Source organism: Diceros bicornis, chromosome 18 (assembly GCF_020826845.1).
Source record: "Diceros bicornis minor isolate mBicDic1 chromosome 18, mDicBic1.mat.cur, whole genome shotgun sequence".
Lineage (NCBI taxonomy): Eukaryota > Metazoa > Chordata > Mammalia > Perissodactyla > Rhinocerotidae > Diceros > Diceros bicornis.
In genome coordinates, this window is record NC_080757.1 from 23,797,034 (window position 1) to 23,821,063 (window position 24,030).

Consider the following 24,030-nt stretch of genomic DNA (forward strand, 5'->3'; position numbering starts at 1 on the left):
TACATTTAAAAGTTTAAGAGCCATCCCCTAACCCCAGCCCCTAGAGATGACCACAAGTGGTGTCGTCCAGACGTTTCCCTCCGCTTTGATTTTCAGTAACTGGTGGGCATCCGTCTCTCCCTGGGCCGCCCTGGCTCTGCAGAGTCTCCGGCTCAGAGTCCCCGCGTCCTTTCTGGGCAGGGATTTGAATGCGCTTGGGCAGCGAGGCAGACTCACCAGAGACCCGTTCAGACTCACCAGGGACTGAACCAGTCTTGAGAATTGAGCCAGACAGCGAGCCGCCCTGGGCCAGACTCAGTTTGGCCTCAGTTTCCTCAGCCCGGTCTACTCAGACCTCGAACTCTTGGGGAGAAGATGGGAGAGAGAGAATTTGCTGGGGGGGGGGGTGTTCCAGCGGTCCTCCGACCTATGGGCGCGGGAGTTGGAAGCGATGAGACGAAGAAACATCTATTTACCAGAATTTTAAGGGGTCCGAGGAAGACAGAAGGAGGACGCCCGGGGAAAGAGGCAGTTGGAGTCAGGACTGGACTGAACGCTCCAGGGATACCCAGGTGCTATTTACATCCTCGGGGGCGCGGGCTCAGATCAATTCCCCGGCAGCCCGCTCCTCGCTCTCTTCGCCCCGAGGGGCCGTCCCTTCAGTTTCCCGCAGGACCACAGCGGGGCAGCAGCGCGCGCCGCAAGTCGGGCACGTCCGGAGACTCAGTCTTGGAGACCCGCGCGGAGCCAGACCCTTTGGGAGCGTTCAGAACATGTTAGGTAATAGAATTAGAAAGAATGAAATGAAATGAAAACTGACGGTTCTGCATTAGACCCGGGTGTAATGAAGTCTGCTAGTGGGCAGATGAATCAAAAGGGCAATTTCTCTTTTCTTTCGCCAAACTGCCATCGCCCGAGCCTCCCCGGGTTCTCCCAAGCGGCGACACTCCCAGCCGGTCTCAGTGAGAGACCTTAGCAGCGATCATCACCCCTTTACAAATTAAAGCACCCGCAGAAGAAAGGAGGCAGAATCAACTTTCTCCAATTAAGGGGTGGAGGTGGGGCGAAAGCCGAGGCTTAATTCTCTCCTTCCCTCTCCGGGCAACGCTCCCACTCCCTGGCCGCTGATGGGGCGATTCGAGCCGCAATCGAGAGGCTGGAGGCGTTGGGGAGAGAGAGCTGCGGAGCGCGCCCGAGCCTGAGGCGGCCGGGGAGGGCTGGAGGACGTGGGGCTGCGCCCGGATCTCCCTCCTTGGGTGCGGGTGAGAACCGCGAATCTCAAAAAATTTAATCAGAAAACATAGAGAAGCAACAAAGAGCCCCCGCCTCCTCAAAAAAACACCCCACCCCACCCCATATCCACCGAAGGTAACCAAGGCTGTTGTCCTCGCAGGAGAGGGTTTCCAGGTCCACAGAAGCGATGCTGTTGGGCTGTCGCTCTATATCCTGCGCGGTGCCCCGCCCCGTAAGGTGTCACCGAGTTCTGCTGATAAAAGGACCGGAACCTGCAGGGTCAAGGCCTCTGTTCTGGACTTGGGAGGCCCCATCGCTTTCTCCCGGAGCGTGGCGCGCCGCAGAGGAGAAACCTTGGCCGGTAACGATTGCCCCGCGCTCCTTTGCACAGGTCTTCCAAACGCTCGGCTTCTTTCCCTCCCCGGCTCCGCGCCCATCCGCTCCCGGCTGTGGAGAAGCGGGGCCGCAGGCCCCCGGGCCTGGGCATTGCCCCAAGAGCTCCTTTCCCGCTCTTTGACTCAGTAGCAACTTCCAACGACAGGCGGGCAGTGGAGGGTCGGGGGCAGGGAGGCCTGGAAGGCCCGGCGAGCTGGGGAGGAGGAGCGCGCAGCAGCACAGCCTAAATCGGACCAAACTGAGCCTGGTAAAGTTTCTCCGCCGTTCAGGAGCGCAAAGAGCTTTAGAGGAACCAAGTCAGGTACCGAGACTACTGAAGGTGAAGCCAGCGAGCTTGTGGCCTCGGGACTAATAGGGTCAGTGTCCCGTTTGTTACAAGAGCCTGTGTTCCGCGGATTGCCGGTAAGCCCAACTGCATCGGGCAGAGGGCGTGGGGTCCCAGGACAGCCCACACAGCCCTGTATCCGCCATCAAGCGGCTAACTAGAACTCACGTGGGTTCTGTCCGCAGAGGCTGGGCTGTGGTGAGTTATTCTGTTCCCCTTTTGCACACGACTGTTGTAGGACCAGAAGGGAATCCTTGAGGACTAGTGCGGGAGGGAGAGGATGCTTGACGGTGGGACTTTGGGGGTTCCCCAACCGGTGGCGTGTCTCCAGCGGAGCCTCTAGGCGGAGATGAGGTCGGTGGCTAAGGTTTCCTAGCTTTGCCCTACCAGAAGGTGGCGAGGCTATGCCTGCCTTGGTGGGGAAATAGAAACTGATTCCACTTGGGTCTGTCGGGGCGGAGGTGCGAGTTCCTGTGGCCAGATGAGCAGTTAAGCACGACAGCGTCCTGTGTCAGAAGTGTTCATTTAAATGCCACAAGACTTCAACTCTTTTTGTTTAAATAAGAAGATGAGCAATCACAAGTGTTAGTACCTTCTTGCAAGTGGAAAGAGTGAATGTGTTGATCTGCTCTGGCCTGATTATGAAAATTCACAGGTGTTTGTGCATATCAGAAAACAGAAATCAATTTCAGCATTATTGTCATGGTAACAGGACGTTAAGTAAACAACCATTCACAGTTACAGTGTCTCTCAAGGCTAATGGACAGGTTCACAGGCCAGAGCAACAGTCTCTGAAGACCAGGTATCTTGGAGGATTTCTTTGCTAGAAAAAAAAATCTCCAAGGGCAATTTTATGAACTGGAATCCTTCTTGCTTTTATGCACCTGTAAGGGAAGGAGAGAATTTTCTCTTATTTTGCTGAAGTAATTTTCCTCGGTAGCTAGGAGGGCCTGTTGTCTTCCACACCAAGCACAGATTTCCACTGAGACAGGACTTGGCAAGCCTGAGACGTATATATGTACAATATGGAAGGGAAAGGGCAGGGGGGGTTGATGGTTATTATCAAACAAATATTGGGACATACAAAGCTCTCCCTCCATCTGGAGTATGCAGAATTTGGGACTCTATAACACTAATCCTATCAAAGACTCAGTTTCTATGGAAAAAAACTCAGTAATAGCAGGCACATAATTCTTCTACTGGTTTTTGAGCTAGTTATATTATAATAAAATGTTTTACCTATTTTTTCACAATCATTCACATACATAGTTTTTAATAGCTTTATTGGAATATTATTGACAGACAATAAACTGCACATATTTAAAGGATACGATCTGATAAATTTTGACACGTGAAACCATCATTGCAATCAAGACACTGAACATATATATCACCCCAAAAGTACCCTTGGTAATCCCTTTCTCCCACTCTTCTATCTCCATCCTCATCCTCAAGCAACGATTGATTGGCTTTCTGTCACTAGAGAATAGTTTGCATTTTCTAGAATTTTATACAAATGGGATCATAGGATATGTACTCTTTTTGGTCTGGCTTCTTTCACTCAGAATAATTATTTTGAGATTCATTCATGTGTGGGTACCAATAGTTTCTTCCTTTTTATTGCTGAGTAGTATTTCGTTCTATGGATAACCAAAATTTGTTTCTGCTCCTGGGCATTTGGGTTGTTTCCAGTTTATGGCTTTTACCTATAAAAGTGCTGTGAACATTCATGCACAAGTCTATATGGACATATGTTTTCATTCTTCTTGGGTAAATACTTAGGAGTGGAATGGCTGGGTCATACAGTAAGCATATACAACTACCAAACTCTTTTCCAAAATGGTTGTACTTTATGTTCCTGTCAGGAGGGTATGAGAGTCCCCTTTCCTCCACATCCTCGTCAAGACCTCATATGATTAATCATCTTAGCTGTTCTAATAGGTGTATAGTGTTATCTCATTGTAGTTTTAATTAGCATTTCCCTAATGACTAATGATGTTGAACATCATTTCATGTACTTATTTCCTACACATATATCTCCTTTGGTGAAGTATCTGTTCAAATCTTTGATCTGTTTTTAAACCATGTTGTTTGTTTTCTTGTTATTGCCTTTTGAGTTCCGTATGTAATCCAGATATAAGTTCTTTATCAGATATATCATTTGCAAAGATTTTCTTCCAGTCAGGGGCTTGCATTTTCATTCTCTTAACAGTGTCTTTCAAAAAGGAGACATTCTTAAGGTCCAATATATTGACTTTTTTCTTTTTTATATTGTGCATTTAGTGTCATCTCTAAAAAATGCTTGCCAAACCCAAGGTGAAAATATTTTCTCCTGTATTTTCCTCTAGAAGTTTTGTAGATGAATATACAAAGACTGAGAGACTTTACAGAGACAAATACAGAGACTGAAAATACAACTGGACACTGGCCAGACCACATATAAAAACAGAACTCTGATCATAACCTCTGCAGCAACCAGCTCGGAAGCCAAACCACAAACCCTGCAGCACTTGGCCATATGTGGTCAGGACTTGGTCAATAACTGCCAGCTTCCCTAATTTTTGCTCCCACTTCCAACTCAGGACCAACCAAAAAAAGTCAAATATGTTCCCCAAACCAATCACCTAGGATGCCCCATTTCTAGTTAGCTTCCCCCTGCCAAGAACCTCAAATCAGAGCATACCATATCCTTCTCTTCCTTTCACTGTAAAGTGTTCCTACTCCCTCGCTTGTCTTTGAGTCGCTCCAAGGTGCAAGTGATAGTTACTGACTCCCTTGTTATAGTGAGCTCTGAATAAATAACCTCATTTGGGTGGTTTCATTAATTTCCACAGTTTTCCTGGAGGTTCCACCAAGATACCGTCTGCGCTGCTTTGGCTGTGGACCCCAGCCTTTGGGCAGGTGCGGTACATACAGAGGCCCCTCTTGCCTTGCCAATAGTGGCTTGTTGTGTTGGCACCAACGTGGTAAGTCAGCACTGGCTCTGAACTCCTCTTTCTTTGCATTGACTTCTTCTATCAATCAACTGCTATTTTATTAGCAGTTTGCTAATTAGCACTGCTGTTGATTCGCAGTTTGGTACCTGGGCTTTGTTATTGGTTCCCATTTGCTTGGTATCCTTGGTGGAATCAGGCATTCTTTTCATTCCTTTTTGCTCTCTTTTGTGTTAGTTTTGTGTTGTGCTGTTTAAAAATGTTTGTCATAAGAAGAATCACAAGTTAGAGCACAGGGATAGACCCCATAAGCCTGTTCAAGCTGGCCTCACGATGAGTTTCTGGTTCTCCCTGAACCAATGTCCATTTGGACAAACTTTGCTGTGAGTCATTAATAAAACCAGATAACTTTCTCTTTTTGTCTAGAGTTTTTGTCCTGAGATCTTGGCTTTAATCAAGAGAAATTGTTCTCTGGTTTTCCACCTGCTGGGGGACGCAGATTATTGGGTCTACGTTCAGAGGCGGCCAACAGTAAGATGGGGGACCCGAGACACAAGGCGCACAAACTTTATGTTCCTACTGATGGTCGCCAGCTCTCATGGGGTCTTCTAAGTCTAAATCTTCTCCTCTTCCAGGAAAAACTCCTGCTTCTTATACGTTTACTACTAATTCTTGCACTTATCTTTCTAAATGGCATAACTTCACTAAGGATGATTTGGGCCTTGTGGCCACTCGGGAATATTTGACTTGAACAAAATTGTTCATTTGAGAGGCACCTTAGAAAGGTAAAGGAATAGGACTTCTCAGGACCAGTTGGACAGCAGGTTTTTTTTTTTAATTGATGTATCATTGACATAACATTATATTAGTTTCAGTTGTACAATGTAATGATTCGATATTTTTATATATTGCAAAATGCTCACCACAATAAGTCCAGTTAACATCCATCACCATACATAGTTACAATATTTTTTTCTTGTAATGAGAACTTTCAAGATCCACTCTCCTCGCTACTTTCAAATATACAATACAGTATTATTAACTATAATCACCATACTGTACATTACACCCCCATGACTTATTCATTTTACAACTGGAAATTTGTGTCTTTTCACCCTCTACACCCACTTCGCTCACCTCCCACCCCCTGCCTCAGGCAACCACTAATCTGTTCTCTGTATCCATGAGCTCAATTTTGTTTGTTTGTTTGTTTTTTAAGATTCCACATATAAATGAAATCATACGGTATTTATCTTTTTCTGTCTGACTTATTTCACTTAGAATAATGTCCTCAAGGTCCATCCATGTTGTTACAAATGGCAAGATTTCATTCTTTTTTATGGCTGAATAATATTCCATTACACATATGTATACACCACACTTTCTTTTTTTTTAAATATTGTTTTCAAATTTTATTGAGAAATAATTGACATATAGCACTGTATAGGTTTAAGGCATACAGCATGATGGTTTCATTTACATATATTGTGAAAGGATTACCACGATTAGGTTCAATTAACATCCATTTTCTTATATAGATAAAATAAAAAGAAAAGAAAGAAAAAAGGAAAAAATTTTCTCCTTGTGGTGAAAACTCTTAGGATTTACTCTCTTAACAACTTTCCTATATGTTATACAGCAGTGTTAGCTATAGTCATCATGTTGTACATTACATCCATAGTACTTATTTATCTTACAACGGGAAATTTGTACTTTTTGACCATCTTCCTCTAGTTCCCTCTCTCCCTCCCCTCTGCTTCTGGTAACTGCAAGTTTGATTTCTTTTTCTATGAGTTTGGTTTTTTTCCCCCCAATTCCACATATAAGTGAGATCATACAGTATTTGTCTTTATCTGAACTATTTCACTTAGCATAATGCCTTCAAGGTCCATCCATATTGGTTTTTTTTTTTTTTTTTGGTGAGGAAGATTGTCCCTGAGCTAACATCTGTGACAATCTTCCTCTATTTTGTATGTGAGACGCTGCCACAGCATGGCTTGATGAGCGGTGTGTAGGTCTGTGCCTGGAGTCCAAACCCACAAACCCCTGGCCGCTGAAGCGGAAGCATGCAAACTTAACCACTACGCCATGGGGCTGGCCCCAAGATTTCCTCTTTTTTTAATGGCTGAATAATATTCCTATATACCACATCTTCTTTATCCGTTCATCCACTGATGAACACTTATGTTGTTTCCATGTCTTGGCTATTATAAATAATGCTGCAGTGAACATGGGGGTGCAGATACCTTTTCGAGTTAGTGTTTTCTTTTCCATTGTATATATTCCCAGAAATAGAATTGCTGGATCATATGGTAGTTCTATTTTTAATTTTTTGAGGATCCTCCATACTGTTTTCCATAGTGGCTGCACCAATTTACCATCCCACCAACAGCGCACAAGAGTTCCCTTTTCTCCACATCCATGCCAGCATGTGCTATCTCTTGTCTTTTTGATGATGGCCGTTCTAACAGATGTGAGGTTATATCTCAGTGTGGTTTTAATTTGTATTTCTCTAATAACGAGTGATGTTGAGCATCTTTTCATGTACCTGTTGGCCTTTCATATATCTTCTTTGGATAAATGTTTATTCATGTCCTTTGCCCAATTTTTAATTAGGTTGTTTGTTTTTTTTTGCTATTGAGTTGTATGAGTTCTTTATATATTTTGGATGTTAACCTCTTATCAGATATATGGTTTGCAAATATTTTTTTCCATCCCGTAGGTTGTTTTTTCACTTTGTTGATGGTTTCTTTGCAGAAGCTTTTTGGTTTGATGTAGTCCCACTTGTTTATTTTTTATTTTGTTTCTTGTGCTTTAGGTGTCATATCCAAAATATCGCTGCCAAGACCCATGTCAAGGAGGTTTATTCCTATGTTTATTCTAGGAGTTTCATGGTTTCAGGTCTTATATTTAAGTCTTTAATCCATTTTGAGTTAATTTTTGTGAGTGGTATAAGATATGGGTCCAGTTTTATTCTTTTACATGTGAATATCCAATTAAACCAGCACCATTTATTGAAGAAATTGCCTTTTCTCCATTGAGTATTCTTGGCTTCGTTATCAAGTATTAGTTGAACATATATGCTTGGGTTTATTTCTGGCCTCTTAATTCTGTTCCATTGGTTTATTTGTCTGTTTTTATGCCAGTACAATACTGTTTTGATGACTACAGCTTTATAGCATAGCTTGAAAATGGGAAGTGTAGTGCCTCCTGCTTTGTTCTTCTTTCTCAGGATTTCTTTGACTATTTGGGGTCTTTTATGGTTCCATGTAAATTTTAGGAGTTATACTGCATTTTCTTTATCCATTCATCCATCAATGGACATTTAAGTTGTTTCCATGTCTTGGCTATTGTAAACAATGCTGCAGTGAACATGGGGGTGCCTATATCTCTTCAGATTAGTTTTTGTTTTCTTTGGATAAATACCCAGAAGTGGAATTGCTGGATCATATGGTAGTTTCACTTTCAATTTTTTGAGGAACCTCCATCCTGTTTCCCATAATGGCTGCACCAATTTACATTCCCACCAACAGTGCTTAAGAGTTCCCTTGTCTCCATATCCTGGTCAACATTTGTTATTTCTTATCTTTTTGATAATAGTCATTCTAACAGGTGTGAGGTGAGATCTCACTATGTTTGGATTTGCATTTCCCTGGTGATTAGTGATGTTGAGCATCTTTTCATGCACCTGCTGGACACCTGGATGTCTTCTTTGGATAAATGTCTATTCAGATCCTCTGCCCATTTTTAAACTGGATTGTTTGTTTTGTTGCTACTGAGTTGTGTGAATTCTTTTTATGTTTTGAATATTAACACGTTATCAAATATGATTTGCAAATGTTTTCTCCCACTTGGCAAGTCGTGTTTTCATTTTGTTGATGGTTTCCTTTGCTGTGTAGAAGCTTTTTAGTTTGATGTAGTCCCACTTGTTTATTTTTGCTTTTGTGGCCTTTGCTTTTGGTGTCAAATCCAAGAAATTTTCACCAAGATTGATGTCAAAGAGCTTACTGCCTATGTTTTCTTCGAAGAGTTTTACAGTTGCAGGTCTTACATTCAAGTCTTTAATATATTTTGAGTTAATTTTTTGTGTATGGTGTAAGATAAAGGTCCAGTTTCATTCTTTTGCATATTGCTGTCCAGTTTTTCCAACACTATTTATTGAAGAAACTGTCCTTTCCCCATTGTATATTCCATAAATTAACTGACCATATATATGTGAGTTTATTTCTGAGCTCTCTATTTTGTTGCATTGATCTATGTGTTTGTTTTAATACCAATACCATACTGTTTTGATTACTATAGCTTTGTAATATAGTTTGAAATCAGCGAGTGTGATACCTCCAGCTTTGTTCTTTCTTAAGATTGCTTTGGCTATTTGGGGTCTTGGGCAACAGTTTTGATCAGTATGCAGAGGCCTCCAAGTGAAATTCTCAATCAAAAACTCCTTCACTAAAAGATTCTTTGCCCAAAGCTAATGAACAATTAACAAACTAGACTCTTTCCCTAGCAAGTCCTCCCCATCCTGGTCTTTCAGTTGCCTCTCTGTATCCAGCTCTCTTTTTCCCCTTATCCTTCTGATTTTTCTCTTGCATCTCAGTCATCTTCTCCCTCTTCTCCCCCTTATTCAGACCCGCTATCTTTAACCAACGACTCTCCTAAAACCCCAAAATGTCACTTACCTCTAAAGATCTACCCCTGCCATGAGCCAGGTGTACAGGCAACTGTAGAATTTAAACTTTGGACCCAAGCTGAATTAAGAGCTATACCTAAAGATTTCCCTAAACCCAGAAAAGGCCAGCAAATATTCATAGAAGAATTTAGAATTCTTTTGGGTGCACGTAACCCAGGATTACGTAACCTATATCAACTCATACATTTGTTGGTCAGAAATTCGAATGCTAAATCCTGGATGGCAAAGCTCATTGGGCTAACTCCGAAGGGGACCCACAGGACCCCTTTTTCCACAATAAACCTGAAGATTCAAAAAAAACCAAAAAGATCCAAAAACTAGGGTACAGTCTCCTAAAAGCCAGACCCCAAACATTTCCAATAAAAATCAATTAGATCCTAATTCACTCATGCAAATGGAGAAAAGATGAAACCATTCCCCTTAAGTCACTTGCTTTGCTGTAGTGGAAATTTGCTCTGTCTTTTTCAATGTGCCTTTAGACCAGGACGTTCAATACATTTTTGCTGTCTCTTGGGGAAGATGACCATAAAACTGGGGAGTCATGCCCCAGGAGTTCACTGAAGCTCCCTATTTTTTCCTCAGTCAAGACTTAAAGAATCTAAATTTCCCTTGGGATTCAGTTCTGATACAATATGTAGATGAACTCCTACTTTGTTCAAAGAACAAGGAAGTCAGTAAAAAGAATTCCATTTACTTGCTCTCACCCTTAGCAGAAAAGAGATATAAAGTTTCAAAAGATAAATTCCAATTTTGCCAAAACATGGTTCATTGTTTAGTGAATGACCTATCTAAGGAGGGAAAAGCACTGTCTCCTGAGAGACTAAAGATTATCCAAACTTACCCTAGATGCTTCACAAAACAACAGTTGAGAGGATTTCTAGATTTAACCAATTTTCTAGGTTTAACTAATTTCTAGGTTTTATTGCAGGCAATGGGGGCCAAATTGTTCTGAGACTGCGATACTTCTTTATGAATTAATAAAGTCCTCAGAAAGAGACCCTCTCCTTTGAGAGCCCAAACATGAACAGGCCTTCTGTAGCCTAAAGAAGTCTCTTCCACAGCCTCCTTCCCTAGGTATCTCTAACTATATAATAGCCATTTCGTCTATTTGTGCATGAGTGATCTGGACAAGCCCTTGGGGTTTCAAATCAACTTCATGGGAACAATCAGATAGCCTCACTCTAGACCTGGTTGCAAAGGCTTATCCCTCTTGTCTCAGGGCAATAGCTGTCACTGCAAATCTTGTTGATGCTTCTGCTGAATTAGTTCTAGGCTCCCCACTTGAGCTCGTGGTTCCTCACGTAGTATAGACATTACTACTGACTGAAAACTTGCAACACTGTTCCGCCAACCAACTAACCTCTTATGCGATTCTGTGACTCTCTCCCTCTTACATTATTGTCGACTACTGCAACACCCCAGATCCTGCCACTCTCCTGCCCCTACCACAAGAAGGGGAGCCTCATAAATGTCTTACTTCAGTAAGAGAACTTTCTGTACTTTGCTCAGATTTATTGACTCCCACTGAGAACTCTGACCTAATATTATTTGCTGATGTGTCATATTTCAAAACTGAAATTGGAGGTTATCAAGCGGAATATGCTATCACTAATTTAGGCTTTTCTTTAGAGTACATTACTCTACCTGAGATAATGTCAACGTAAGTGGTAGAACTTATTGCACTTCTGGAGTTTGTCAACTAGCCAAAGACCAGAGAATAAACATATATAGATAGCTGGTATGCTTTTGGAGTAATGCATAACTTTGTGATGCTTTGGAAACAAAGGGGATTTCGCATCTCTGCTGGAACACCCATCAGAAACGGACAGCAAGAAGAGGAATTTTTAGATGAACTCCTACTTGTTAGAGAGATAGCTATTATAAAGGTTGAGAACCATGCAAAAAGAGATAATATAGAAGCTAAAGGAAATGCTCTAGCAGATCATTCTTTTCTTTTCTTTTTTTGTGAGGAAGATCAGCCCTGAGGTAACATCTAATGCCAATCCTCCTCTTTTTTCTGAGGAAGACTGGCCCTGGTCTAGCATCCGTGCCCATCTTCCTCTACTTTATATGGGATGCTGCCACAGCATGGCCTGACAAGTGGTGTGTGAGTGCGCCCCTGGGATCCAAACCACTACATCACTGGGCCAGCCCCCAATCATTATTTTCTATAAGAAGTCTTAACCAAGCTTGTGATGCTATCTAAACTCTCAAAGGATAAATATCTTGAGAGATTCAAAAAGGCTTGTACACTTAACCTCTAAGCCACACTCTCATACACTGCTGGTGGGAGTGCAAACTGGTGCAGCCACTATGGAAAACAGTATGGAGATTCCTCAAAAAATCAAGGATAGAACTACCATATGATCCAGCTATTCCACTGTTGGGTATTTATCCAAAGAACTTGAAAACACCAATTTGCAAAGGTACATGCACCCCTGTGTTCATTGCAGTGTTATTCACAATAGCCAAGACTTGGAAGCAACCTAAGTGCCCATCAAGGGACGAATGGATAAAGAAGCTGTGGTATATATACACAATGGAATACTACTCAGCCATAAGAAACGATGAAATCCAGCCATTTGTGACAACATGGATGGACATTGAGGGTATAATGCAAAGTGAAATAAGTCAGAGGGAGAAGGTCAAATATCGTATGATTTCCTTCATTAAGTAGTAGATAATAACAACAATAAACAAACACATAGGGACAGAGATTGGATTGGTGGTTACCAGAGGGGAAGGGGGGAGGGAGGAGGGTGAAAGGGATAATTCGGTACATGTGTGTGGTGATGGGTTGTAATTAGTATTTTGGTGGTGAACATGATGTAATCTATGCAGAAATAGAAGTACAATGATGTACACCTGAAACTTTTACAATGTTATAAACCAATGTTACTGCAATAAACAAAAAATTAAAAAAAAAAAAGATGAATAAGTTCTGGGAAAAAAAAATAAATAAAAAAAAAAAAAACAAAAACAAAAAAGGCTTGTAAAATGTCATTGGTTAGCCCTTGATTTTGAAAAGGAAGAATGGAAAAAGTCTGACTGTACCCTTAACTCAGATAATCTCTGGCACTCTCAAAATGGCCACTTGCTGGTACCAGATTATTTCAAATGGATATTAGCTAAATTTCTTCATGAAACCACTCATTATGGTATAGACAAATTGGCTACTGTATTAAATCAGCATTGCAGGGGAAACTTTAAAAAGACAGCTGAGGAGGGGCTGGCCTGGTGGTGTAGTGGTTAAATTCACGCCCTCTGCTTTGGCAGCCCAGGGTTCGCATGTTCCGAGGTTTGCAAGTTCGGATCCTGGGCACGGACCTACATACCGCTTATCCAGCCATGCTGTGGAGACATCCCACATACAAAATAAAGGAAGATGGGCACGATGTTAGCTCAGAGCTAATCTTCCTCAGCAAAAGGGGGAGGATTGGCAATGGATGTTAGCTCAGGGCCAGTCTGCTCACAGTCACACAAAAAAGACGGCTGAGGCTATTTTCAGGTCACGTGTCATCATCAACAACGTAATTCTGGGAGAACTATAAAGCTGAGACATGGTCAGTAACCAAAGCCTCAAGGTCCTTTTAACACTTTCAGATGGACTTTAACCAGCTTCCATCCTCCCTGGGGCTTGAATATATTTTAGTTATTGTAGGTGTATTTTCAGAATGTGTTGAAGAATTTTCTCGCAAAAAGCTACAGTCCTTACAGTCACTAACAAGCTGCTTGATTTTGTGTTTCCTACCTGGGGCATACCAACTTTATATCAAGTGATCAAGGCACACACTTTATAGGAACCATATAAAAGAACTTTGTAAATTGTTACTACTTACTTTATACCATCCTTACTATCTACAATCTTCTGCAAATGTTGAAAAGACCAATGGCCTTTAATTTAATTTTTAAATCTAATCCTTTAATTTAGTCCTTAAATGAAAATTAGCAAAACTTTCAGAAACCGTTGAGGTCTCTTGGCCAAACATACTCCCACTAACCCTTATGGCCATATGGTCCATTCCCTTGGGGACACATCGGTTATCTCCTTACGAATTAGTAACTGGAAGAGATTTCACCTCCAATACTAGACTATGTCCTACCGCTTGCAGATATCACAAAATATTGCAAGGGACTCATGTACCATACCCAGTCCTATCACCAGCAGGTTAAGGCTGCCTTCCCATAACATCATCTTAAACAGCCTCTTCATGATCTTCAACCAGGAGATTTCATCTATTGGAAGAGACATCAGAGTAAAACTTCTCCTGAACCTCACTGAAATAGACCTTATCAGGTACTATTAACAACAAATACAGTAGTGAAACTCCAGGGTGTCAATCCTTAGGTTCACATTTCACAACTGAAGAAGTAATTGAGAATTCTACACAGTTAAGGCTATTCCAAGAGAGGACCTCAAACTAAGGATTCTCAGAGATGTTCTAGGAGTAGCTGATCTTCAGAAGTAGACAGCTAACCCAAGACCTTCAGAACAAGTGGATGACCTAGGATAATGGATGGCTTCCACCCAAGACATTGGACCAAAACTCCTGTCTAGTTTCTGGGGTTTTTAAAATCTGCTTGTTTATAATCCTTCTTCTCATTGTCTATAGATCCTTGGTTGTCATCTACCCATGATAAGGCTTTTCTTCTTTTCTTATTATAATTGTTAGGTCAGAACGTACTCACTAATGCCCTTCTTAGGTTATCTAAAACAGTGGCCACTGCTTTCAGTCTTACTGACTGCAGGATATGCCATCTATCCCCAGCCCGCCATGATAAAAACCTCTGGCCGATTCCAGTCTCATCAAATGAGCCAATGGCGTTTCCACTTACACCTTCATGGACAAATTGCCTCAAACAAGTCAACTTGTGGCTGTATTAGTGTCCTTCTCTCCCAGAAAAAGAACCAATTATCACAGTCTATTGGTCAGACTCTAGGTAATTCTAAATTTGAATTCAACAACCTTCACAGGGCAATGGGCCAAATATTCACCACCTGGAAGAGTGGTGATCCAAATACGTATCCCTGCTATTGTAAGGCCTTGGTTCCAACTTCTTGTTGTGAACAACTCCTTTTTTCCTGGATCTCTATGTACTCCTACTGGATACTACTTCCTTTGTGGCCAGGATAGCCATTCTTGTTTGCCTCAGACTAACACTTCATGTTCTTTAGGAATAGTATTCCAAGACCTCTATATACAGAAACCTTAATTCTATAAATGACAGAGGCTGGAAAATCCAACTCCAACATGAGATCCAAATGAGGCCGCTGTTGATTATTTGAGGACACTACCTGGGGGAATTACTTACTCATTGTGTATGTGTACAGTTAGAACAGCATTCCCATCAGTGGGAGTCATACAAATAGCAAAGGCTGTAAGAAACTTATTACTAACTCTGACAGAATTTATTAACAATACCATCTCTTCCCTAGAAAGAATACAAATTAGTACAAGTAGTGCTGGCATGAGTAGTGATGGACAATCATTGGCAGCATAATGATGAATAATTGCATTGCTCTAGATTTCTTGTTGGTGAGTCATGGTCGCATTTGTGCCATTGCTGATACTTCTTACTATGCTTGGATCAATGAAACAGGCAACGTAGAACGGGCTATATATCACCTTAAGGAAAAAGATACTTGGCTTTCTAAGATTGATCCTCATGGCCTATTAGACTTGTTCTCTTGGCTTAAGTTAGGCAATAGGGGTTCCCGGTTCTAAGGCATCTTACAGGCACTATTAATTGTTCCTGCTTTTGTCATAGTGGTCATAATGCAGGTCTGTTGCATTCTTTTCAGAGTCTTAAATGCTTCTGTGCAACCACTGTCTCATCAGATGATTGCCATGATGACACAACAACAAAAAAATCAAGAGGATCTTGAAATACAGTAGGCTATGGAGATGGCTGAACAATCCTAGAGCAGTGATAATCTGGATCTCTAGCCTTCTCTGAATTGGTTAACTTCTTGCAAGCAAGAAAATCACTAAAAAGGTGTCAGGAGGGACTGAGAGACTGAATACACATACCAACAATGGCCAGACCAAATATAAAAATAGAACTCTGACCCACAGCCTCTGCAGCAACCATTCTGGGAAGCCAATCTACAACCTCTGAAGAATCGGCCCAAAATAGTCAGGACTTGGTCAATAACTGCCAACTTCTCTAATTTTTTCTCCCACTTTCAACTCAGGACCAACCAGAGAAAGCCAAATAGGCTCCCCAAACCAGTCACATAAGATGCCCCGCTTCTAGTAAGCCCTCTTCCAGCCTCCCCCTGCCAATAACCTCAAATCAGAGCACACTTGAGCCTTCTTTTTTTTCACTGTAAATCTTTCCCATTTCCCTGCCTGCCTTTGAGTCTCTGCCAACACAGATGGTGGTGACTGACTCCTTTGTTATAGGGAGCTCTAAATAAATAGCCTCTGCTTGTTCTCATTTGGGCAGTCTTCATTTATTTCCATGTAGTTTTAGGTTTTACATTTAGATATATGACACATTTTAAGTAAATTTTTGTAAATGGTGTGAAATATGAATTGAAGTTTATTTCTTTTGCAGATGGATATCCAATTGTTCCTGTCCTATTTATTGAAAAGATGACACTTTCTCCACTTTGCACCTTTGTTGTCCGTGTATGTGTGGGTCTATTTCTGGACTCTCTATTCTGTTCCATGGATCTATTTATTCGTCCTTATGCCAATTCCATGCTATCTTGGTTACTGTAAGTGTAGAATAAGGCTTGAAATCAGTTAATGTTAGTACTACAATTTTATTATTCTTTTAAAGAGATTTAAGTTTAAAAAAATTATATATTTACCCATGTAGTTACCATTTCCAGTGTTATTCATTGCTTTATGTACATCTATTTTCCAACTGATACAATTTTCCTCCTGCCTGAAGACTTTCTTTAACATTTCTTGTATTGCAGTTCTACTGATAATGACTTCTTTCAGCTTTCTACGTCTGAGAAAGTTTTTATTTCACCTTCATTTTTTAATCAATTTTAAAAATTGAGGTGAAATTTACATAACATAAAGTTAATCATTTTAAAGTGAACAAATCAGTGGCATTTAATACATTTACAGTGTTATGCAACTACCACCTCTATCAAGCTTCAAAATATTTTCATCACTCTCAAATAGAGACCCATTAAGCAGTTACTCCTTACTCCCCTCTTCCCCTAACCCCAGGGAACCACTAATCTCCTTTCTTCATTCTACGTATTTCTCATAAATGGAATCATACAATATGTGACTGTCTTAGTCAGTTGGGCTGCTATAACAAAAATACTATAGACTGGGTGGATTAAACAGCAAACATTTATTTCTCACAGTTCTCGAGGCTGGGAAGTCCAAGATCAAGGTGCTGGCAGGTCTGGTATCTGGTGAGAACACTCTATCTGGTGTGCAGCTAGGTGCCTTCTCATTGTGTCTTCCCATGGTGGAGAGAGCAGAGAGAGAGGAAGCAAGCTCTCTCATGTCTCTTCTTATAAGGACACTAATCCCATTATGAGGGCTCCACCTTCACGACCTAATTACCCCCTAAAAGCCCCACCTCCTAATACCATCCCAATGGGGGTTAGAGTTTCAACATATGAATTCTTGGGGGACACAAATATACAGTCCAGTGACCTTTTGTGTCTGGCTTCTTTCACTTAGCATAATGTTTTTGCGGTTCATCCATATTGAAGCGTGTATCGGTACTTCATTGCTTTTTATCACTGAGTAATATTCTGTTGAATGGATATGGCACAATTTGTTTATCCATTCATCTGTTGATAAACATTTGAGTTGTTTCCATCTTTTGGCTATTGTGAATAGTGCTGCTGTGAACATTCATGACTTATTTGAGTCTCAAGGATTTGTCTGAGTACTGGTTTTCAATTCTGTTGGATAGGTACTTAGGAGAGGAATTGGTGGGTCATATGGTAATTCTATGTTTAACTTTTTGAAGAAACTCCAACTGTTTTCCACAGTGGCTGCACCATTTTACATCCCTATCAGCAAAGTATGAGGATTCCAATTTCTCCACATCCTCATCAACACTTATTATTTTCCTTTTGTTATTATTATTATTATTATAACCATCCTAGTAGCTGTGAAGTGGCATGTCATTGTGGGTTTGATATGCATTGCCCTAATGACTAATGATGTTGAGCATCTTTTCACATGCTTGTTGGCCACTTGTGTGTCTTCTTTGTAGAAATGTCTGTTCAAGTCCTTTGTTCATTTTAAAAATTGGGTTCTTTGTGTTTATTGTTGAGTTACCTTATTTTTTGAAAGACATTCTCACTAGGTATAGAACTCTCGGTTGACGGGTTTTTATTTCTTTCAGTAGTTTTAAGATGTTGATCCACTATCTTCTCACCTGCTTTGTTTCTGACAAAAAATCTAAGGGCATCCTTTGTTCATCTATGCATAATATGTTTTTTTCCTCTGGTTGCTTTTAAGATTTTCTCTCTATCAATGATTTTGAGCAATTTAATTATGATGTGACTTGATGTAGTTTTCTTCATATTTCTTGTACGTGGGACTTGTTGAATATTTTGGCTGTCAATCTTGATTTTTTTATAGTTTACATCAAATTTGGAAAATTTCTGACCATTATTTCTTTTGTTTTTTGTTTTTTTTTTGAGGAAGATTAGCCCTAAGCTAACAGCTGTTGCCAATCCTCATCTTTTTTGCTGAGGAAGATTGGCCCTGGGGTAACATCCATGCCCATCTTCCTCTACTTTATATGAGACACCACCACAGCATGGCTTGATAAGTGGTGTGTAGGTCTGCACCAGGATCCAAACCTGCGAACCCCAGGCCACCGAAGCAGAGTGCATGAACTTAATAGGTATGCCACCGGGCCAGCCCCATGATCGTTATTTCTTCATAAAACTTTTATTTGTTTCACACAGGAGAGTAATCTAGTCCCTGGTACTCTATTCTGACTGGAAGTGGAAGTTTCATGTATGTAGTTTTGAAAGTTATAGTTCTATAAGATATAATAAGAAAATCAGTGGTCCCTTACTCTCCCCTTTGCCTGCTCTTTAGGCAAGCTTTTGCCTCTTTGGCTTTTTCTTTTGGCATTTATGTATATATTTCTAAACAACTTGCTCATACTCTCATTCTTCCCTCCCTCCTTCCAGTTTCAGATATTGTCTGTTTCTGAAAGATAAGGGTATCGCTCTCTCACACTTCTTTTCTTTTAATTATTTTATTGAGTTCACATAGTTTTATAACGTTGTGTAAATTTCAGGTGTATATTATTATAGTTCAGCTCCTGTATAGACTGCATTGTGTTCACCGCCAAAAGTCTGGTTTCCATCCATCACCAAACACATGGGCCCCTTTACCCTTTTTGCCCTCCCCCTGCCCTCTTCCCTTCTGGTAACCACCAATCTTTTCTCCTTATCTGTGTGTTTGGTTGTTTGTTTATCTTCCACATATTCTGTCACACTTCTTACTCTACCCTTTCTCTCCCCACATCCTGCCAGGACAATTATATCATCATTTCTGATCAGAACAATTTTCAGAGTTTATATCATTATGACTGTCATTTTACAGCTGTGCTGTATAATTATATTTTATTTCCTATACTACTTTTAATTTTAATCTTAGAGTTATTATCTTATATTTGTATATTGTATTTGTGTATTTGTATTTGCATATTTTCCTAAGACCCTATTGCTAATTCATCCCCAAACTCTCCACCTCCTCAGTTGACTAACTTATTAAGTGTCCCATCAATTGCACAGTCTCAGGGGCTACCCGCTGAAGCCTGTTGCCATCTGCTCCAGTTTTTGGATACTGATTCTCTAGGCTTGCCCCACAGCTGTCATTCTGGGGTCTCCTTTCCCACTCATCCAGGGGATTGTATTTGCTTCTCTCTCAGGTTGCATCTTTTGTTTCATGCATCTAGGGTTTTTTTGTGTGTGTGTGTGTCATGAATGGTCATTTCTTTCTTTATACATTTTCTGTAATGTTATTCAATAAGTTTTTAAAAAAATTATTGCGGTCATGTTGGTTTATAAGATTGTGTTATTTTAGGTGTACATTATTATATATCAGTTTCTGTATAGACTACATCTTGCTCACCACCAACAGTCTAGTTTTTATCTGTCACCATACATATGTGTCCCTTTACCCCTTTCACCCACCTCCCCACCATCTTCTCCTCTGGTAACCACTAATCTGTTCTCTTCATCCATGTGTTTGTTTATCTTTTGCATGAGTGAAATCATATGGTGTTTGTCTTTCTCTGTCTGGCTTCTGTATATATATACACAACATCTTCTTTATCCATTCATCCATTGATGGGCACTTAGGTTGCTTCTGCATCTTGGCTATTGTGAAAAATGCTACAATGAACATAGGGGTGAGAAATCTCTTTGTACTGTTGATTTCATGTTCTTTGGATAAATACCCAGTAGTGTGATAGCTGGATTGTATGGTACGTCTATTTTTAATTTTTTGAGAAATCTCCATACTGTTTTCCATAGTGGCTGCACCAGTTTACATTCCCACCAGTGGTGTATGAGGGTTTTCTTTTCTCTACATCCTCCACAACATTTGTTATTTTTTGTCTTGTTAATTATAGCCATTCTGACAGGTGTAAGGTGAGATCTCATTGTACTTTTGATTTGCATTTCCCTATTAATTAGTGATGTTGAACGTCCTTTCATGTGCCTGTTGGCCATCTGTATATCTTCTTTGGAGAAATGTCTGTTCAGATCCTCTGCCCATTTTTTGATTGGGTTGTTTGTTTTTTGTTGTTGTTGAATTGTATGAGTTCTTTATCTATTTTGGAAATTAACCCCTTGTTGGATATATGATTTGCAAATACTTTCTCCCAGTTGGCGAGTTGTCTTTTCGTTTTCTTGATGGTTTCCTTTGTCTTGCAGAAGCTTTTTAGTCTAATGTAGTCCCTTTATTTTTTCTTTTGTTTCCCTTGCCTGAGTAGACATTCTACTTGAAAAGATGCTGCTAAGACCGTTGTCAAAGAGTGTACTATTTATATTTTCTTTTAGGAGTTTTATGGTTTCAGGTCTTACATTCAAGTCTTTAATCCATTTTGAATTAATTTTTGTGTATGGTGTAAGACAATGGTCTACTTTCATTCTTTTGCTTGTGGCTGTCCAGTTTTCCCAACTCCATTTATTGAAGAAACTTTCCTTTGTCTAATGCGTGTTCTTGGCTCCTTTCTCAAAGATTAGCTATCCGTAGATGTATGGTTTTATTTCTGGGCTTTCAGTTCTGTTCCATTGATCTGTGTGACTGTTTTTGTACCGCTGCCATGCTGTTTTGATTACTATAGCTTTGTAGTATATTTTGAAGTCAGGGATTGTGATGCCTCCAGCTTTGTTCTTTTTTCTCAGGATTGCTTTGGCTATTTGGGGTCTTTTGTTGTTCCATATAAATGTTGGTATTCTTTGTTCTATTTCTGTGAAGATTGTTGTTGAGATTCTGATTGGGATTGCATTGAATCTGTAGACTGCTTTAGGTAATATGGACATTTTAAATATGTTTATTCTTCCAATCCATGAGTATGGAATATCTTTCCATTTCTTTATGTCTTCTTCAATTTCTTTAAAAAATGTCTTATAATTTTCAGTGTATAGGTCTGTCAGCTCCTTAGTTAAATTTATTCCTAGATATTTTATTTTTTTGTGTGTGATTGTAAATGGGATTCCATTCTTGACTTCTCTTTCTGCTAGTTCATTATTGCTGTAGAGAAATGCAACTGATTTTTGCAACTTGATTTTTTACCCGGTAACTTTGACGTAGTTGTTGATTATTTCTAATAGTTTTCTAGTGGATTCTTTAGGGTTTTCTATATATGGAATGATGTCATCCGCAAGCAGCAAGAGCTTCACTTCTTTCTTTCCAATTTGGATACCTTTTATTTCTTTTTCTTGCTTAATTGCTCTGGCCAAAACCCCCAGTACTATGCTGAATAGGAGTGGTGAGAGTGGGCACCCTTCTCTTGTTTCTGTTCTCAGAGGGATGGCTTTCAATTTTTCACCATTATGTATGATGTTGGCTGTGGGTCTGCATCTAGGTTTTTGAGGAAGGAAGTGTAGCGGGCAGAGCCAGGACACTGTCCAGATAGCAGGACATCTTCTTAGTTCACAGTGAAGTCTCTCATGATAGAGGGTTTTGTAATTATGTGTGAGTTGGTTTAGTCGCTCCTTCTTCCTTGACTGCCACAGATTGGTCCAAGATGGCAGCTGCAGGGATGTGTATCACTCACATCCCTTCTTCAGTCCTGTAGTGTGGTTGCAAACATGGTGTGTCTGCACGCTGTCATTAAGCTTCCCCTCTTCTGATATTCCTTGTTGTCAGTTGAGGTTTAGGAAATGTCAAAAGCCCACCTTAACCTGCCAGCCTGGTTGTTCCAAACAAATAGTCAATAATTTGTAGTTCCAAACAAATTACATAAAAATATATAGTATATAATTATAATTATATATAAAAGGTTTTATTATGTAAAAATAGAATATATATTATATATAAAAGTACATAATATACATTTATATTTTTTTTTCACAAGATGAGAACTGCTTGGACCAGGGGAAGCTAAAGGATGTGTTCCACAGCAACAATGATAAATTACCAACTCAATCAGATTTGATCCTTCCCAAAACTGAGCTATAAAATAATCTGAGAATTGCCCAGGTCTCAGTGAAAGGAAAAAGACAAAGCACCAAGAAAAACAATAAACAGCACACCCCAGAGATACCTCTGACCATGAAAGCTTTCCAGTTGCATTCCACCATGTGTATCTTTGTAAAATTTCCTGTTTTCTGCAGGTGACGCAGGAGACCTTGCTATTCAGAGAACTCGGCAGAAACGGTTACCAAAATCACAGCATAAAAATAGCCTCTTGATCATTTCTCTGGTGGCAGTGGGCTTCCAGCAGACAGCTTCTCAGCCCATCCTACACACTTAATTCTTGCATCTGTCTGGCCTCAAGCCCTGTGGGAATAAATGAAGTGGCCTCAAGCTGTCGATATTCCCACCGCCCCTATTCTTGTCCTATTCTAATGGATCTATCTTCCTGTTTTCCAGGAGGACATTTCAGGTAAGAATAGGACAAGTGCCCAGAAGATGAGTCTCAAGACTGATTTGGAAACAAACTTTGCTGAGTGTGTTTTAGACGCAGGAAAAGTCATCCTTGGGAATAAGCAAAGGAGTGAAATGAACCCTCAACTGCAGGAGAAACAGAATAAAGTCATCTTGCATGCAATATGTGCCCTGATGAATTCTGGTGGGGGAGTGGTCAAGGCTGAGATTGAGAACAAAGAGTACAATTATGAAATTCATGGAGTAGGGTTGCATCTGCCTTCCATTTTCAATGGCTATTTAGACGAGATGCAGCAGGGAGACCTCTTTTTGATTTTTGTGAAATCATGGAACGCAGAGGCCTCTGGTGTACGGCTTGCTACCTTGTGCTCCAATTTGTACTACAGACATAGAACATCTACCAATGTCATGAATTCTCACGAAGCACTGGCATTCCTCAAAGAGAAGACTCAGACTCTTAGGAATATTAATTATTCCTATTTAAGTCCACAGAAAGTTCGGGTTGGTGTACAAAATGAAGGTAACATAAAGGCCTCAGCCGCTGCTTTATTTGACAGAGCTCAACTTCAGTACCTGGAAAAGCTCAACTTTACTAATTCCACGCATGTTGAATTTAAAATGTTGTCAACAGAGGTGTCACAATGCTTTAAAGAGAGTCTCCCCAGTTGTGTTTCTGCGTTTGCAAACACTGAAGGAGGGTTTGTATTTTTTGGTGTGCATGATGAGACCCATCAAGTCATTGGATGTAAAAAAGAGAGACTAGATCTTACCGCCTTGAGGGCTTCTATTGATCACTGTATTAAGAAATTACCTGTCCATCATTTCTGTACACAGAAGCGTGAGATAAAATATGCCGTCAAATTCCTTGAAGTACACAATCAGGGTGCCCTCCATGGATATGTCTGTGCTGTCAAGGTGGAACCATTCTGCTGTGCAGTGTTTGCTGAAGTGCCTAGTTCCTGGCAGGTGAAGGACAATCATGTGAGACAGCTGAGCACAAAGGAATGGGTAGCTTGGATGACGGAAGCCGACCCAGGTCAGGGAGCAGAATCCACAGTGATTGTAATGTTTGCTGGGACAGGGGAGGTGGGGATGGAGGAAAGGGAGGTATTATTTTAGAATCTGGGGAAAGAGAGGTACTCTGAATTGCAGATGACTGATTTATTAATTCCTATGGACATAGTCGGTGGGTCATTGCCCTTTTTTCATCTGCCCATCTTGAATATTCTGCATTCAACAAACGGATACCCTGGGCTAGTAAACCCACTAGAGGTTGGTGCAGGCGGCTGTTTGACCTGGAAATTTCTATTTTTACATCCTTTCTTGTGTTCCTATTCAAGTTTCTTCTTTTCCTTTTCATGAACTCACATTTTTTCGGGAAATTCCTGTTTCACATGT

General features: G+C 40.6%; 1 protein-coding gene across 1 annotated transcript in view; it reads left to right on the forward strand.

Moving 5' to 3' along the window:
• Positions 1-1,187: 1,187 nt before the first annotated feature.
• LOC131417239 (schlafen family member 5-like) overlaps positions 1,188-24,030 on the forward strand; it is a 32,317-nt gene continuing 9,474 nt past the window's right edge. The window contains exons 1-3 of the mRNA XM_058560393.1: positions 1,188-1,573; positions 4,768-4,899; positions 22,618-23,668. Of these exons, the coding sequence (XP_058416376.1) occupies positions 1,400-1,573; positions 4,768-4,899; positions 22,618-23,668 (1,357 nt within the window). The 5' untranslated portion in view covers positions 1,188-1,399. The remainder of the gene's footprint in view (positions 1,574-4,767; positions 4,900-22,617; positions 23,669-24,030) is intronic.